The 18,934-nt window shown below is 42.2% G+C and overlaps 1 protein-coding gene across 1 annotated transcript in view; it reads left to right on the forward strand.

Moving 5' to 3' along the window:
* Nucleotides 1–18,934, forward strand: part of LOC111863131 (transcription factor SOX-21) — a 102,565-nt gene that overhangs the window by 30,597 nt on the left and 53,034 nt on the right. The window contains exon 3 of the mRNA XM_023849168.2: nt 6,556–6,750. Within this exon, the coding sequence (XP_023704936.1) occupies nt 6,556–6,750 (195 nt within the window). The remainder of the gene's footprint in view (nt 1–6,555; nt 6,751–18,934) is intronic.

Genomic DNA, 18,934 nt, shown 5'->3' on the forward strand with positions numbered 1-18,934 from the left:
ATCTTTCCTGGGTTTCAAGGGCGGTTGGCGCGTAAGGCTGACAATCTGGTCGCCATCTGTGAGCAGACTGAGAGCCACGACGTCTCAGAACCCCACGGGCCTTCACGGCCCTTTAACTTTCTATCACAGTACAGGCAGATGGAAAGGGATATTCAGTAAAATGAGCTAAGAAATAACCCACTATATTCAAATTTTCCGTTGCCCCTATCTATATACATAAATACCCCAAACATTTCGGAAACAACTCCTATATTCTTCTCAGATGAAGGGGTTATGAAGAGACCGCTACATTTTGAGCCCTTGCATCCACTTCCTAGACTTCCGTCCAGGAACCCAAGAGAGAACGAATATCTTGCTATCCATTTTGCTTTAAGACGTAAATGTAATTAATCTCCGAAGTAACTTGAGAAGCTAGGAATATAGGGTCAAAGTTCAATTAGACAATCCTAAAATTTTTGTCATGCAGTCGTCAAGTAAATTTAAACTTATTCCATATTTAATTTACTTAGGCAAGTTTATTTATTTATAAAATAAAATTGCCTCTCTGCTTAACTAATTAAGCACTACACCATGACTTATAGAGGAGGGGACAAATAGATACACGCCTCGGCCGCTTTAATCCTGGAAAAATGTCCGTGGTACCCTTTGGATAAGAGGCTGAGATGACCCCACAGCCGGACTGGGAGCTGTGGAAAAGAGAAAAATCTTACACCCACCGTGACTCTAACCCCACCCCCTCAGTCGCTCTACTGACTGTGCTACCCCGATTTCTTTATTGATTTAATGTTTATTTAAATAATGTGTCAATACCGCAGAATACAGGTGTCATCCTGAAACATTTCTGGAGGGACTGAAGAAACAAAGAGCCGCTTTACGGGCCGATATTTCAGCCCGCGTTGTCCTGAGCACTTTTACGTATAAAATAGAAGTGGATTCTGGATTAGATGATTGGATTTATTAAACACTCAAAACAAAACAAACAAACTCCGTGATTTTAGCCCGCAAGCGAACTATATCGACCGAGCGACCGCCGCTTGTCGGCAAAGTTACTGCCAAATTTGAGGATAGAGGGTGTCGCGTGGTCAGCGACCCACGAATCCCCACGACCGTTAATTTCGGGTTTCTAGACAGGAGCCCTTATTTCCTTGAAATAGCACCTCAGTTACCATCACGAGGCTGAGTAGACCCCGTTCCAGACCCACTACTTCTCCGAATATTTCTGATAGCACCGGGAATCGAACCCGGACCTCTGGATCTGTAGCCAGGAACGCTGACCACTAGACCACAGAGGCGGTCATATTAAACACTCACAAGTCGTAACTACAAATAATTTAACACTCTATAAAGATTGCTGCAACTATAGCACACAAAATAAAGTCTTCAAAATCTGCTTGCTAGTCGTTGCTTGGTACCGAATCTTATCTGGTTATCAGCTGAATACTCGACAAGTGAGCTGCCTTCTGAATTCTCTGAAGAATGAATTACGACCCTCTGAAGAAACTCTTGACTGCAATCACGTGTTTGCCGTTGTATTCCCGTCCTCTGGATGCGTCTGACTGCAATCACGTGTTTGCCGTTGTATTCCCGTCCTCTAGATGCGTCTGACTGCAATCAAGTGTTTGCCGTTGTATTCCCGTCCTCTAGATGGTTCTGACTGCAACTAAGTGTTTGCCTTTTTATTCCCGTTCTCTAGATGCGTCTGAACTCCCGTTCCGTTTCTCCCAAATGCAATCTTAGTCTGACTGTCTGTCTATGTTACGACCGACGGTCGGTCGGCCAGTCTGTCTTGGAATAAAGCATCCACCTGGAGCTGACGACCAGATTTCTATTACTGTCAGACAGTTGCGGGTTTGCTGATGTGGGGGTGCTCTTTCTCTGACGAGAGGATGGGCCTGTCGTTTACAATTGCTGCTGGACCTAGTCAGCGCAGTCATTCTCGCGACCATATTTTACTGTCTGAGAGTTGAGAATTCCCTTTTCGTCGCCTCCTACAACTAGCAGGGTCACGATGGAGGTATTCGACCCCGCCCCCATAAGGAATTATCAACTGCACTATTAGTTATTCAGGAAAAATTGTTATAGCAGCGGCACGAACCACATAGAAATACCTATTATTGTACAAACGTGTTACCACAGAGTTGCTTAGCAAACTGTCTCGGGGCGTATTGTTATAGCCTCATGTTTACAGCTCTGTTGCATAGTACTTGCATGGCGCGGACCACATTGAAAACTCCTCTTCATGTAAAATTATTGTGTAACGTAGGGACTAGCTGTAGCATGGCCCCAAATAATACAGTACCTATTGTTGCGTGTTGCTGGAACTTGTGTACTGAGTCGCTGTCCAGTAGTGGTCATATTCGTCATAATATGAAGGATCATTCGTACGTGATTACCGAGACGTATGTTCCAAGAACAGTCACTTATTAACAACATGATTGTAATTCATAAATATTACATATATTTTATTGAAAAAGAAAATTTCTTGATTCCAATTCTTTTCTGCTCAATTGAACCTAGGGGTCAAATGAATGACACTCCTAGAAACGAGAAGGATATTTACGTATCTAAGTTAAATTCACGTAACGGTATATTCAGACGTAACGTGAGGCTATGAAGTAAACTGTTTTACCGGCTCGATCAGATTTACGCAGATATGAACTCCTATGTAACTGCTAACTGGATACAGTGAACACAATAACCGCCTCCACGCTGTACGTGTAGTCATTATTGATAGCACAGCTTTCGCTCAGATACTCCGGAATTTCTCCGCTTTTGTGGAAACCGAAAGTTCATTATCGTGTGCAGAGGAGCCAGCATAAGGTTTTGTGTACCATTTCGTAATATTTTGGTTTATTTTGCAGCGAGGAATTGACAGACTGTCGCCCAACCCCCAAGCTAAAAGGTCCTTCCTTGTTGGCTGCAGGCTGTTTCTTATTCCACGCATTCGCAACTACCCTCCATATCTGGCCGCTGGTCCGTCTCCGCTATAAGTAACCTGAGGGAAGGGCCGCGCCATAGCTCAAGCGGTTCGTCGCTAGCTTCCCACCACGGCAGCCCGGGTTCGATCTCATGTCTGGTCAAGTGGGTTTTGTGGTGGACAAAGTGGCGCTGGGACAGGGTTTCTCCGAGTGCTTCGGTTTCCCCTGCCAATCTTCATTCCACCAATTGCTCCACAATCACCCTCACCTATCATCTGGGGCTGGTACAATAGACCAGAAGTGGCCGCAGTACAAAGGACATAGTCCCACCCCGCTAGCAATTAAAAACATGAGGGAACAAGCCATGCCATTGTGACAAGGGACAGAGATAACACTGATAAAATAACTCAATAGAATAATTAACCAAGTAACTAAGAGCTTACATTGATAAAATAACTAAATAGACTAATTATCCAGTTAACTAAATTTTTCTTGAAAATTTGTTTGTCCAAGAATAAGCGAATAAGCGTTGGCAATGAACGTAGTGAAAATATCAGGAGACCGGAAGTAACAACTTCATGAATTTTAAAAGGTTAGGCCATTTAGGGCGCTTTCTGTGAATCCCAATTCGGTGCCGGTCTCACCACCATCGGTTTAGTCTCTCTTTTTTTATTGCTAGCGGGGTGGGACTATGTCCTTTGTACTGCGGCCACTTCTGGTCTATTGTACCAGCCCCAGATGATAGGTGAGGGTGACTGTGGAGCAATTGGTGGAATGAAGATTGGCAGGTGAAACGAAAGTACTCGGAGAAAACCTGCCCCATCGCCACTTTGTCCACCACAAATCCCACTTGACCAGACCCGGGACCGAACCCGGGCAGGAGCGGTGGGAAGTCAGCGACTAACTGCTTGAGCTATGGAGCGGCCCTATAGTCGCCCTACATAACGTTGTCCCTCGGTACGTAACGGAAAGGCAGACGCGGCGGGAGATCTGTTTCCATTCTTTCCAATTAAGTTTGCATTATTACATCACAGTAACGGTATCTACAGATTTCTGCATTACTCTTATATCAGCATTTCCTTCAGTGGTTTATCCAGTAGAAGTGTTCCAGTAACTGTCTGCTCTAAAAGTAATCGAACATACCAGTAATTATTTACCCATAGACAGCAACATGTCTGGATCGTATTGATCGTCATCAACTGATACGTAATTCACAAATAACAACACTTGTTAATTTACTGGCATATTAATAAAATATTCTTATTTGAAGCTGAGCCAGTTTTATCAATGAAATTTCAAGAAGTGTCGTAATACATTTATACACTAGAAAAGAGAGTAAATTTATTATTATTATTATTATTATTATTATTATTATTATGTCTAGAAGCCCTAGATTAACTGCCCTGGGGATCCGTTGCACTGACCCCGTGACGTCCTCTATCCGCTAAGTTGGAATTAACTTCGCCAACAAGCGGCGGTACCTCAGTCGGTATAGTTCGCTTGCTGACTAAAGCCACGGAGTTTGTTTTTTGTGTATTATTATTATTTTGATTAAGAATATCGGTCTTTTACTAGGATATTATGGAAATGCAGTACTAATATTAAATGTAAGTAATAGCTGGATTCTTGTAGCTCTGCAGTGATACATGTTCTTTCTCCGATGTGTAAGGTTAGAATACTATTAATGGCTGATGAAATGAAGAGAACAGTTAAAACGGCTGCATACTTTAAGATATACATTGCTCTTGGTGACTACTGCAAATTGTTTCGAATGTTCCGTCAATCAGCCTTCATAGATATTTTAGTTGTGCGATGGTATGTAGGCTCTGTGGTTATGTTCTTACTCTCTGTGGTGTACAGCTTCGTGATGTTGAAGTATAACCAAGCGGTGTATCTGGTCTGAGTGGTAATGAATATTTAATAGCTGGAGCTCAGGTGTTTCAGAACGCAAGTATGATGTTCTTAATTTCTGAGACTCCTTGGTTGAAAATTCAAATTTCACTGCCAAAAATTGTTATTGTCACGTGTTGGGTGTATAACGCGACAATAAATTTACGCCGTATTTGATATAGCGAATTTATTCCACTCGCTCTTACAGTCACACAGTTTACAATCTCACAATTACTACTGCCATCTGCAGTATTACAATTACTTGGCCTACAACTGACTGGTTGACTGACTCTCAGGTTAACTCGTAACTGACTTGAATAGTCTTCGCTACTCCATATTTAGCCCCGTTCCGGACAATACAGAAAACAACCACGTAATAGGCACCACTGTTGTCTGGCGCCTTGTTGCTAGCAACGCTGTCGGGAGTTGTTTACGGCTGCATAGCAACCGCGGTATCCCTTTGTCACGTCACTGCTGGCGGGGTGAGGGGTGTCCTGCATAGCGCAACACGTCACATTATTATTGATGTGGGAATCATATATCGATAAAATAATTTGACATGGCGGCTGAAAGCGGGAATAGTGGGGATGGAGCAGACGTCCATTGCTGAGCAACGGATCGGAAAGCACGTTTCCCTTACAACGAATAGCAGTGAACGAGTCGTTGCCTGGTAGCAAGTTGCTAAACACATGATTCCGAGATAAGGGATTCGTGTAGAGCAGTAATGAAATCCTTTGAGGTGGTGATCTCTATTAGATTCTGAGTCAGTTTTTAAAGGAAGTTGATTCATTCATTCGAAGAAGTGAGAGTCAGACAGGAAACTGAGGTCTGTCCGAGACTTCCTCAGACAAACGTCGTTCAGAAGGAGTTAAATATGTGAACTCTTATAATCGACTGAAATTGTAAAGAAGTGTCAATAAACCGAATCATTATTATTATTCGTCACGTAACCACCTATATTTCTCGGGTGGCAGATTTTACACGCATGAGGACGCTCTTTGTCTATCGTTATTATGAACTGGTAAGGCCTTAACCCGGCATATGCGTACTTGCAGATATACAGTACGCCTATATTGATTGACGTGTTGCGCGTGCAGCGCTGGTCCCTCAACACTATTAGAGCATGGGAAATCTATTCACATAAAATGTATCCAATATGTAACTTCTGTGTATCCAGCACCAACCCTCAGATTCGTGGGCTAAATTTGTACAGTGAGCACCATCTCATGGACTCGACTAGCTAAGGCAAAGCACAGCTATATGTCTGGGTTTAACAATTTGAGGTTCTCAAAGAGTTATATCATCTGGGTTACAACGCTGTGTAGTCCGTTGTACAAGCTCCGTGACCTGCAGTCCGCAAGCGAACTATACCAACCCAGTGACCCCCGCGTGTCGGCGAAGTTCGTATCAACTTTTGAGGATAGAAAGTCTAACGTGGTCAGCGCAACGGTTCCCCACTACCGATAATCTCGGTTTTCTAGACCGGAGCCGCTATTTCCTTCAATTAGCTGAGTGGACTCCGTTCCACATCCACTACTTCTCAGAAAATCTGGTAACATCGAGAATCGAACCCGAGATCTCTGGATCTGTAGCCAGGAACTCTGACCACTAGACCACTGAGGCGGTCGTAGTCCGTTGAAAGCCTATCAAATACAAGGCCATGTATCCCAGAATACGGAACTCTTCGACAATGCTGAATGTTCGTGTTCCAGAATCAGAGAGTTACGAGTCACGTGTTTTTACTCAGGTGCAGAATGGAAGCTTCTAACTGAAGACGAGAAGCGGCCATTTATAGACGAGGCGAAGAGACTGCGGGCGATGCATATGAAGGAGCACCCCGACTACAAGTACCGCCCCAGGAGGAAACCGAAAACACTACGAAAGGAAGGCTACCCGTACTCGATACCTTACCCATCGGTACCCATGGACGCACTTCGGGCAGGTCAGTACAAGTAATTCTTACTTCCCTGTTACTTACTTTTCGGGTTGAAACCCGGTACTTAGTGTCTTCTTTCGTGTCTGTATTAATTTCATCCAAATTCCTTGTGCTTGTGATAAATGGCTCGGAGGCGTTAAATGCTAAGTAACCAATAGGAGCCCAGTAAGTATCTACGCAGGGCCGCTCCATAGCTCAAGCATTTATTCGCTAGCTTCCCACCGCGGCGCCCCGGGTTCGAACCCGGGTCTGGTCAAGTGGGATTTGTGGTGGACAAAGTGGCGCTTGGGCAGGCTTTCTCAGAGTACTTCGGTTTCCCCTGCCAATCTTCATTGCACCAAATGCTAGACAATCACACTCACCTATCATCTGGGGCTGGTACAATAGGCCAGAAGTGGCCGCAGTACAAGGGACTTAGTCCCACCCCACTAGCAATAAAAAAGTATCTACGAATGTGCAGGCTAATGAATTTATAATTTTGGTGCTTGATATTCAAGTATGATTTAATGGAAATTTTAAATAAATATTGAACTCTGTTTTGTAGTAGGCATGGGAATATATTACTGAAGGATTAACAAAATTAAGGTTGTTTTAATTTTGAAGCGTTCACTTTCCTAGTACTCGAGGGTCGGGCTTCTTATCTTCTCTTCTCAAAGTTTGCAGTTTGTTGTAATACATAATTAGGTAATTTCGATAGATGTAAAGAGTTCTCCTTGTTGCTAAAAAGAAGTTATCAAGTACTGCATTTTGAAGGTACTCAGTTCAAATTTCGACCGGAACAGACTATACTGACTTAAGTTTTCTGGTTTTTCTCAGCCTCTCCACGCGTATTTCGGGATAGTACTGAAACTTGGCCATAAGCTCTTACCTACACGTCCAAGTATTTAACGCTGTATAGTGTAGCAATGTCGTTACATACATTGTCATGAAACTGCTGTACTCGATAAACCTCTTGGATTCTTAAAACAGAATTTAACAAGATTTTCTCGGCCCTGTAAAACATAACAAATTCCAATTACCTTATAATACATAGAGTAGTAAGTCAACCTACATAAACCTTCTCCCGAAGATATGCGTATCTGCCAGATATTCTATAGACTTGATACTAAACATGTCTATGTTGATTCCAAAGGATTCTGACGATGGTGTATAACACAGAATTATTTAGTTTCTGGACTTTTAGGTATTCTCGAGGCTAGAAAACACGGCGTTTCGGAAGCTGCATCTGTTTTCATCATCAGGTGAGGAGGACTCTTTCTAAGGGACCCAATATAGTAGGTGTTTTCCCCTCCTTACCTGAGGACGGAAACAGATCCTGTTTCCGAAACGTCATGTTTTCTAGTCTCTAGAATATGGAACGATGGAAAATGTGCAAAAATCCCAGTAATGCTTCTTGTCTATGTTCGATTATAATAATAAAATGTAATAAACCTAACCATAATTTATTTTCTTTATATATTCAGGAAACCTTCACAATCTATCTCATTTGCTAAATAAAACGTAGTTGTTTATTGCCGAATCTTTTTGACACTCCGAAATATTTGAATTCAAGTTAGAAATCTAAGCCTTATCGTACAATTATCTGAAGCTCTTTCGATATTATTTCCGTTTTAACGTTTGTAGCATTTCCAACTTATAGCCTTCAGACGTAAGCGTCAGAGGAGACAATTACAGACAACAAGCCAGACTGTCAACAGCTGTGCAACAACACATCTCGATAAATAACGCTTAATATTATGTTGCATAACCCTGTTAAATGATAGACTTATATTTAAGTGACTATCCCATTGATAAATAAGTACCTGCAACAGATGTACATTTATAATTAATTTTGTCATTACATTAATACCGTGTCGTCATCGCCAACAATCTACACAAGGTAAAGCTATCCTTGTAACAAGTCGTGAAGGCCCATAGGGTTGTGAGACGTCGAGGCTCCCACATTTTCTATACAATCGGCTCACAGGTCCGCACCTCACCCTTTACTCCGCAGGATTTTCTTAGTACTCATTTCTGTTAGAGGCTTAAATGATTGCAGAGCCATAGTGCAGCTGGAAGGATTAAATAAATTGAAAAAAATAATCCACCTCATCGGGGCTCCAACCAGCGTCCTTTCAGCTTTTAACTTGGTGCCTCAAACAACTACACCACCGGTAGCGTATTGGATGGATGAAAGAAGTATTTATAATTAACCATAAACAAATATAGAAGTACAACATGGAACCAGAAGAGCTTGAACTTATTGTTCTACATAAGACGACACTGTATCGTCTTGTACCGCAATAACATGCAGCGTAGAATAGGGTGAGGGGCTGACGAAATCTCATAATTCAACCGCGTCATTCATTCGTATCTACTTAATGTGTCTTATCTCGGATACACTGAATGAAAATTGTAGAATTATTGAACAACTTAGCACTTTGAAGCAAGAGCTTCATTCAAACAGAATCGAAAAATGTATTTCCTCCCTTAGGAACAAGGCGCCCTTGTCATTACGAAGACCTACCGGATATACTGTTTTGGGAACTTAGAGGCCCTTATTGTGAGAACCCTATGCAACATGTAAATACTCTCTTAACAGGAAATGTTGAGTTTCATTGTAGGATAAAAAAACTGGTACATGTACAGTGTACTTTAAAGGATTAACCGTCTAAAGACCGCATATCTTCTAAATAATATTATCACGTGACAGTGACTATAGAAGGAGTTTGGATTCGTAATGGGTTTAATAAACAATCCGTGACTACACTTTACAAACCACTATTACACACAGACAAGCGTTCTCAGTCACGGTCTTCACTACGTTGTTTGGTAGCGGCTTCCAACTGCCGGAGTTCCTCTTCCTCTGGGTTCCTGAACTGTCCCCAGTCGCAGCTACAGGGTTCTCATTACTCATAACTACTCGTACAAGTGTTCCGTGACTGCCCGCAAACTCCCTCTCAACTCTTCTCCAGACTCTCGACCCCGACTCTTACTGAATGGGAATGGCAGTTGGTCTTCGTTATATAAACTCGGCACGGGCCGCGCAGAAAACACCGCTTCGAGCAGTTTTTATATTGTTGCGTGGGTGTCTGTCGATGCCTTCTCGTGACGGCTACTGAGCCAGTGCCCAGCAACGTGAGTTTACGAAGCCGTTTCATAATAACTGCTCTTTCTGCCGGCTTCACAAGCAGCACACCTGCCATAATATATAAAAATTCAGTTCATGTCTCACAGGAAACCCATTACAACTTATTCTCCCTCATTTAAAATTATGATTTTGTATTTTGAATCACAGATAAAATGTGTTATTATAACATCTGGGATTCTTACCTCAAAATCTGTTATAACTGAGATTCCGAGTGTTCCATTCTAATCCCTATTAAATAGACAACCAGGCAAGGAAATCACAGTGCACAAATCTGCCTATCATTCATTGAAACACATTTAACAAAACGTTAAAACCCGCCTATATAAACCTACATAATAATGTTCGCTTATAAAAACCACAGATGTTCTCCAATAACGACAAAGTTTCCGTAATCGCTGAAATGTATTTTTAATTTGCAGGAATAAAGTGACACTTAAACAGCTATTTAGTGTACTAAGCACGCATGTAACACATACACGTACATATACATACAATTAAAATTTTGCTCAAATATGCTTCGGAAATTTTCTAATGTTTTACTTCATGTCAAGAGACTGATTATTTATTTCATGTGAAAACTGTGGAATTCTTGGATGCAGGTATGTACCTGTATTACGCAAATGCTGCCGTGCACAAGAATGGAAGAACTTCATAGGTGTATACTTATTCAAGAAATTTCCTGATAATGTGGAACTGTAAGTTATGTAAATGTTAAACAGGTAAAAGTAGAACGAACACAAATGAAATAAACACACAAATCAAAATAAAACAAACTTAGATAGAATTAAAATTGTTGCCCATTCCTGAAGAGTGGCTTAATCAGATAATTAATGAGACACATATCAGACCTCTGGGGCACGCGGTAACGTAGTTGGTTGAGGGACTGTGCTACAAGCTGGAAGGTTCCGAATTCGATTTCTGATGATGTCATTAAATTTTTCAAGTGACTCAATCCTTCCAGCAGCACAATTTCCCTGGAGGTCGATTCAGCCTCTAACAGAGACGAATACAAAGAATCTTCCGGACAGTTAAGGTGGGCCGGTGTCTGCGGCTGACAAACTCACCACCATCTGTGAGCCGATTGTCTAGAAAAATGTGGGAGCCTCGAAGTCTCACAACCCTATCGGTCTCCACGGTCTCTTACAGGGAGCTTTATCAGTTTATCTTACATTCACCACACTAAACCTTTATTTCAATTTTAGTAAAAATTTACATAAATAACGATTTTGATAAATTTGTGAACAATTATAAAAGCTACAGAGATATCAAAAAGACTGTGAATGTAAATCATATACCAGAATCGTTCCTCTCTATTTTATCAGATCTCAAGGACACGGAGCTTTACGGTGTAGTGACTTACATTCTTATTATGTAGGTGCCCCTTTCGAATCTCGACTGAGACCTGTTGCCCGTCGTTATTTCATCATGTCTTCCTTTTATTCTGCTATATATGGATTGAAAAGGGTCCAGGAAAGTTAAATCGTTATAGTAATGGCTACTGGCTGGGCGTCCGGGGTTTGATTCCCGGCAAGTGCAGCTTTCAAGCTGGTTCTGAGGCCCACCCAGCCTCCTATCCAATGGGTGCCAGCTGCTCTTGCCGGAAGAAACCTCCCACTTCAATCTAGTGTCAAGGTCAAGATCTGTGGAGCTATACTCTTCTCCATCATTTGTCTTTTCGGCCCAGTTCTTAATTAATTAAGCACAGAAATCTTGCCTTGCATATGGTTTGGGTTCAAACCCTTTCTAGTTCATAAGAAAGTTGTGAATATTGGAAGTGAGGATCTCAAGAAATTTAGGCCATCTGCTAGTTTGCAGACGGTTTGGAGGGACGCGCTGCTTACATATTGTATCTAACCTGGGTTCGAGACATCTTAGTACTCCGAAGCATAAGATAATTTCTACATAATTTCACGACATCACACCCGAGAAGACAGCAAATCTTCAAGTCTAAATGGACCCGGTACTTAATCTCCTTGTTTTATATAGAAATATGTGCATATGGTAGCTGCTCCCAATTTGTCGCCTACAAAGGGTGTCGCTGAAACCTTTGAAGTTGGAAGGTAATCTTCCTGTGCAATTTGTCTCCATGAGTTGCGAAAATTTCCTATTCCGGATGCAAATGTCGCGAGTTACAAATGTCTGGGCACTCCTCATTCCCAAATATCTTTTTACGACACATATTCCACTTTTTTTTTTCAATCGCTCTTCCAGCCAATGCAGGGGCCAGACCTCTTATTCAGGTCCGTAATCATTTTCACAGACGGCAGGGCTCCTTGGGCGAGCGCTCAGCCCGTCCCAAGGCCTCTACCTAAACACAGTACAACACAAGCACAAAATAAAATTCATACGCATACAAAATATCCGTACTCTGATTAGGATTCGAACCCACGATTCCAGAGTCCGAAAGAGCGAAGACAGTTCATGCCTTAAACCGCGCGGCTACTGTGACCGTCGTGACACATATTAAAGGGCATTATTAGATGCCAATCAACATTTATACTTATAATTTCAGTATAGAAAAGTAGCAAATACTTGAGATGGGAACAGAAATGTTACATAGCACAATTCCCTGAAGTTTCGGATAATCCAATGATAAGTAAGTTTGTAGGCATTTCTTCTTCCTTTGGATGAGCAACGAAATCCATGGAGTGAAATCTCCCATGAAAAACTAATAGTTGCTCAGCTACTCAATAAAGTCGCCGACTTTATAGAACCCAAAATTTTACTCCATATTTAGTACAGCCCACCAGTAGTCCATATTGTGAACGAAACCTGTCCAAGCCCTCCAATCCTATTCCTTTAAGATCCATTTTAATATTATACTCATGTAATACTTCCAAATACTTTATTTACTTACGGTTTACTGGTTAAATATTTGTAGAGGTCATCCACTTTATGAACCACACCATGTTATACTTTGCGCAGGCAACCCTAGGGGAAAAAGAAGTATACTTATGAATTGCTTACCGAAATGTTAATAATGAAAATATGCTGCAAATAGAATCTAGTATCTTTCTACTGATGACGTAACGAGCAACGTCACTAACCGAAGATGACGCACCGTGTTCGGAGTGGATGGATTGAATTTATCTTATGAGTACTACGTTCTGTACAAAATGTATACGCCTTGATTTGAGAATCCTGAGAACATTTGACGAAAAGTAAATTACGAATTATGAAGTTCCCTAGCACACGAGTACGGTTTCTTTGAGGCTCATATGTACAAATAAACAAAAAAGAAATTCCGTGCCCTGTAGTCTGCAAGCGAACTATAACGACCGAGCGACCGCCGCTTGTCGACGAAGTTAGTGTCAACTTTAGCGAATAGAGGGTGTCATGTGGACAGCGCAACTGATCCCCACGGCCGTTAAACATAATTTTTTATACCTGAGCAGCTATTTCCTTGAAATAGCTCCTCAATTATCCTCACGAGTCTTGAGTGGATCCCGTTCCAGACCCACTATTTCTCAGTGATTCTTGTAGCACCGAGAGTCGAACCCGGGACCTGTGGATCTGTAACCAGGAACTCTGACCACTAGACCACACAGACGGTCTTCTCCTATGCCCAGATATTAATAGTTCAAAATACGTAGTTTAGCTATATAATGACTCAATCAGTAGCTCAGAATGTACGGCGCCGAACGGTGTTCTTTTATCGAATGAACTGTAAAAAATTATACCGAAATCAGTCATGATACAACATATGAAACTATTGTGACATTTTCGTGATAGGATTGAATGAAACCATAAAGCAAACCCTCAATTGTGATAGTCGGTGCGTCGACAGAGATTCGAACCGTATACCTACGGAACACAAGTCAGAAGCGTTACCGCATGAGCCAGACTGCTTGGCAGAATACAAAACAAGAACTGAGTTCCACTGACTCCTAACAGCTTCTGTGTTTCTTTACTGTCACTTAACATTACACAGCCTACAAACAGCTGCATCGCTCCCGACTGTGACAGGTATCATAGCTTATGTCTGGCCCCGTCTTCCTTGCGAAACGTGTGATTAGGCAGTCTTGGATGACGAAGAGCGGCGGTGGGGACCGAAGAGCAGACAGAACTCCTCACACCTGTGAGCATATCGGGTTCATTTCGGTCCATGGACCAAGCTCGAGGAGAGGGCTTGATAAGCAAGGGGGGCCGGGGGGGGGTGCTGGTGTAGGCAAGACAGATTCTAGTAGTAAACGACTTTGACTCTTGATATGATGGTAACTTCTTTTTGTATATATGTTATCTCCCTGCGACTTTGTGCTTGAGTATGTGTTTGTGTGTGTGTGTGTGTCGGCATTCCCGACACGTGTTTGGAATTCCTTGGCCCAGGGTTCGGTAGTTTATATTTATACTGCAGAATTCTATACTGCAGAGCCAAATAGGGTGAGAAATTTAATATTACGCTGAGGCCACGGAAAGAAATCACAGACGGCTGGGATGACAGCGTTCTAGAAACCACACTTTCTGCTTACTGCTGTATTTCCCTTCAGCCTGTGTCAACTAGCGCATAATGCGTTATGAAATATTAAGAACTGCACTCGGAGTCACAATTCTTAAACGTTCTGAAGTATTTCGGATAGCTCAGTCGGTGTAGGGGCAAGTCTTTGGGCTGGACGACCAAGGAGTTGATGTTCTTTACTTCATAATGTCTAGACCGCTTCTAGGGCCCACACAATCTCCTACATAATGGGTACCATGGCTTCTTCCTTGGGATAAAGCGGCAGTAGCGTGAAGTTGACAACTCACTCAATTTAGAGCCAAGCTTAAGAGTTGTGGAACCATATATAATTACTTCCACATATGTATTCATGGCGTGGTCCTTAATTAATTAGCTTAGGAATATCTTCCCCTAAGATGTCTAAGTTACTAGTAAAGATTTACTCTTTGGTCGTACAATGACGTCACACACTAAATCAACGAGCCTCATATAGTTTATATCTATTTATTTATTTTATTTAACTACACCTTCAACACAGACTAAAAAATATGGGAAAATATACCAACGTGAGCAGGTGTCCACAGACTACAGACATCTGCTCACGCTGGTTCATCGCTCACAGATTTTTATACCCTGAAGATGGAAGCGATACGTTCCTGCAACACGTCGGCGCTACATCCCAGAAGACGGCATTCTTCATAGTTACCGCCGTGAAAGCCTCAAATCTTACAATTAGGAGATCTGATCACCGACCGCCTCAGTAGAGGCAGCTGCACTTCTGCTGTAACACGATGAGTTCTACTGCCCTCCTAATTGAGGTTTGCAGTGAGTTTACTCAGCATCTCGAGGGAAGCGACGTGGTAGTATTTCAAATTACTTTCGACCACTATCTTCAACATTCTTGCCAACTTATTCATTAGTCGCCCTATTATTTGTAACTATGTAAATCCTAGCAACTGAGATGATCTTTAAGCGAACCAAGAAACCTAACCTTTGCAATTTGATCTCGTGACTTCTCCACATTAATGTTAAGAAGGACAGAGGTGACATCCCTTACAAGTAAATGTAACTAATCAAGTTCAGTTCTCATTGCGACTGACGGTCGGTCAGTAAGTCTTGGTGTCGAGCCCAACTGTGATTCATTACCTGATATTACTGTTTGGCAGTTACGGTCTTGTTTTTGTGGGGCGCCCTCTCTGACGAGAGGACGGGTCTGTCTTATCTATATGCTACTGGCCCTTAACAGCGCAGTCTTTCTTAGGTTCGAGTCCCTTGGAACTCCCGACCATATTTTACTGTCTCAGATTTGAGACTTCCTTTCTCGTCTCCTCCTACGACTCGCAGGGCTACGGTGGAGGTAATCAACCCGCCTCCACACGGGAGCGCCTGTAATTAATCGCTTATTTTGCTTTTATTATATACTGAGTATCTCACTGAACACGGACTACATAGAAAACACAGCGTTCAGCAAATTTCGAATGCAGTGCTTGAAAGTTTAACCAATGCAACCTAAAGAGACGGTCGTTGCTAGTTCAGACCTCAGTAAACACTTTTCCGCGGCAACGAATACACATGCAAAACACGTATTAGGGAGATACAGATAGAAAAGTGATCTCATAAGCCTCTTTTTTTTTTCAAAAAACAAGAAAACGCAGGGGAATGATAATCAGCTGACAAAATATTAGCATTGAAACAGTGAAAGAAGAGAATAAAATGTTCCAAAATGTATTTCAATTTGTTACAACAAGGGAACAGTTACCTTGATGACCAAAGAATCGGAGTTCGGTCACCTGCAGGATCGAGATGTTCTTCTCTTCCCCATAACATCCACATCGGTTCTGGGGACTCTCTAACCCCCTATCCAATGGATGCCTCTGGACTCTTTTCTCTGGGTTAGAGCGGCAGGTGCGCGAAGCTGACCGCTCACCTCCATCCAACGCAGAGGTCAAGAATGGTGGAGTAATACCTCCACCACCGTATACGTGTTCATGACGTGCTGCTGAATTAATTAAACAAGGAAAACAATTTTGTCTTACCTCATGAGAACAATAACATGCGTCGAATCAATACTGTCTGCAGTACGTTATTCTGCAGTGGAAATACTAAGGTGACGTTTTGTATGTTCTAAAAAGAGACGTGAGGGGCTGAGCGGGCCACATTCCGCAGAGACTCTGGGGAAGGCCACAGGGGGTCTGCCCGGTACATGGGCCCCCCTGTGACGTCCAGGTGAGGCCCCTACACTGTGGGTGGCACAGAAATGTTCCAACAAAACGCGCAAGGGTGAGAAGTTGTGTCCAATTCCTTTGGCACCCCGGGCAATGTGATTGAGGAACCGCTTTATTCCCTACCGACAATGACACAGACAACCTTCAGGCACGACTATCCAGTTAAGGCAAGAAACGGTGAGTTGAAATCACGTTTTTGAGTCTTTTGAAAAAATTCTATCCTGAAGATGGAGGCAGTATATTCCTACGAAACCTCCATACGTATCTACCAAAATACACGCCATATTATCCTAGGAGACCGTATTCTTAATGACCCATCAGATTCACATTTTTAGCACGTTATTGCCCCAAACATGAGAACGCATTTAAAAAAAAATTAAATCTATTTCCTTAGAAGGGGAAACGAGGAACTTCAATATTTGTACAGGTCACCCCGAATTGATAGGACAGTGAAGCACAGGAGCTCAAAGGCGTCGAGCGCATGACTGCAATGGAATAGACAAGCAACTCTTACAAAATTTTGGTGGGGAAGCCTCTCGGTAAACGTCCATTCTATTGACCAAGGAGATGAAAGGTAGAACGGTTAAAATTGCGGTGTTCCGGGATGTGACATATGACAGCCTTTCGGTCGGTTACAGACGTTTCGGAAGAACGTTTTGCCACCATGTTCAAGGTTCAGAAATAAGTTCGGTTACATAAGCAAGTTACAAAGAAAGTGGTCGTGAGATCCAAAGAAATGGTGTGTGGAGTCAGCTTCATCTGGGCCAGTGCGCAGCGAGGAACGGAACATGTAGAAGGAACGGCTTGTGTTCCGGTTTTGCTACAATACCGACAGATCCACATTCTGTGGGTTCCACTCAAGCGATATGGGTGGAATGCTGTTAAGGAGATAACTTCTGTCTCATAACTGTTCCTCTAAAGACATTTTGTTGCGAAGGGACGTGCGTAGGTTTACTCCGACACCCTTGGAAGCGCCAACTGTAACCTAAATAACATTTAAGAATTCAGTGGCGGATCCGATTGAGAAAATAATTACAGTACGATACATATGTTGTGACGCATGTGACCACAGGCAGCGGTTCGGTAAAAGCATTCCTGAAGTTACGATCTCAACAACAGAAGGCATTCCGTTGCTAGGTAACGAAGAAATAAACACTCATTCTCCATAACACGTGACATTTGTTTTCCGTGGAGTCTGTGCCGAGGAATTATAAGAGGGCACAAAACGAGAACTGAAGGAGTACAACGGAGTACAACAGAGAACGAGAATGGACCGTGTCCTAATGATTTGCTAAGTGGGTAGTTTAGCGATAGCGCTATAATTAATTGGAATTAAGAGAGATGGTAAAATTAGGTGGTAATAAATCCAACCATCCAATCCAGAATCAATTATTATTAGTCACGGAAGCCCGGACACTTAACAATATATGTATATCCTGAGATGTCGCGTTTGGGTAAAGCGACATAGATTTTGTCCAGATAAATATCTAAATAGGCCACGACCACTTCCTCATCCTTCCGAGTAAATTTCACGGCGTTAAACTTTCATCCGTAACTCAAAAATATGGAATAGCACATCAAGTAAAGTGGCCGCATATGGACTGGAAGATTGGGGTTTGATTCCCGACAGTTCACGTCACTATTTCGCCTGGACTCGTCCTGGACCAGATCTTGGGAGTAAAACAGCCGGAACGTGATCATTACCAGCAAATTTTGTTTACCGCCGATGTTAAGAATCCGTGGGAGCATAACCTCCACAGGAACAGCATATAACAGTACACGCGCATGGGGCTGTTATGCTGTGTAGGCTAACAAGTAGGCTATCACATAGTTCTGAACAGTGACTGTGATTTAGAGCAGATGCTGATCACTGCCGGTCCTTACGTCTAAATATTTTCAGAAAAAATTAAATTCGGTTCAGAATAATTAGTTAAAAAATTATTAAATTATATTACTATAATGTTGCTTCGACGTTCTGTTGTGTTGCTTAGCGCAGTGACACGTGATCTCTTTCGGTTCTTAGATATAAATATTTTCAGAAAAAAATGACAATTTCAGAATATATTTTTTTCTTTCCGTCTCATATTTTAAGTGTAAGAAAGTATGTACTATGAACACGAGGAGCTCAGCCTCCATCTTCCATGTGTCTTCATGATCTGGTTCTCAATCTTCGTGACAAATGCATATGCCTACAGACTCAGACATTGTCGGGACACATCGATCGGATTTTGAAGCACTCCAAGTGTTCTCATTTAATTACACAAATATTCAGGACAGCGCTTACTGAATTGTGAGCAGATCTTCTGAATGCCAGTTGTAAAGACAACTTCTCCAGAAATTAAGTTCCCTTGATGTCCCGTTCCCCGTCTCATTGCATATCAGTGGCGATTGGCTTCAGAA

The sequence above is a fragment of the Cryptotermes secundus genome, unplaced genomic scaffold, assembly GCF_002891405.2.
Source record: "Cryptotermes secundus unplaced genomic scaffold, Csec_1.0 scaffold6, whole genome shotgun sequence".
NCBI classification, from domain to species: domain Eukaryota; kingdom Metazoa; phylum Arthropoda; class Insecta; order Blattodea; family Kalotermitidae; genus Cryptotermes; species Cryptotermes secundus.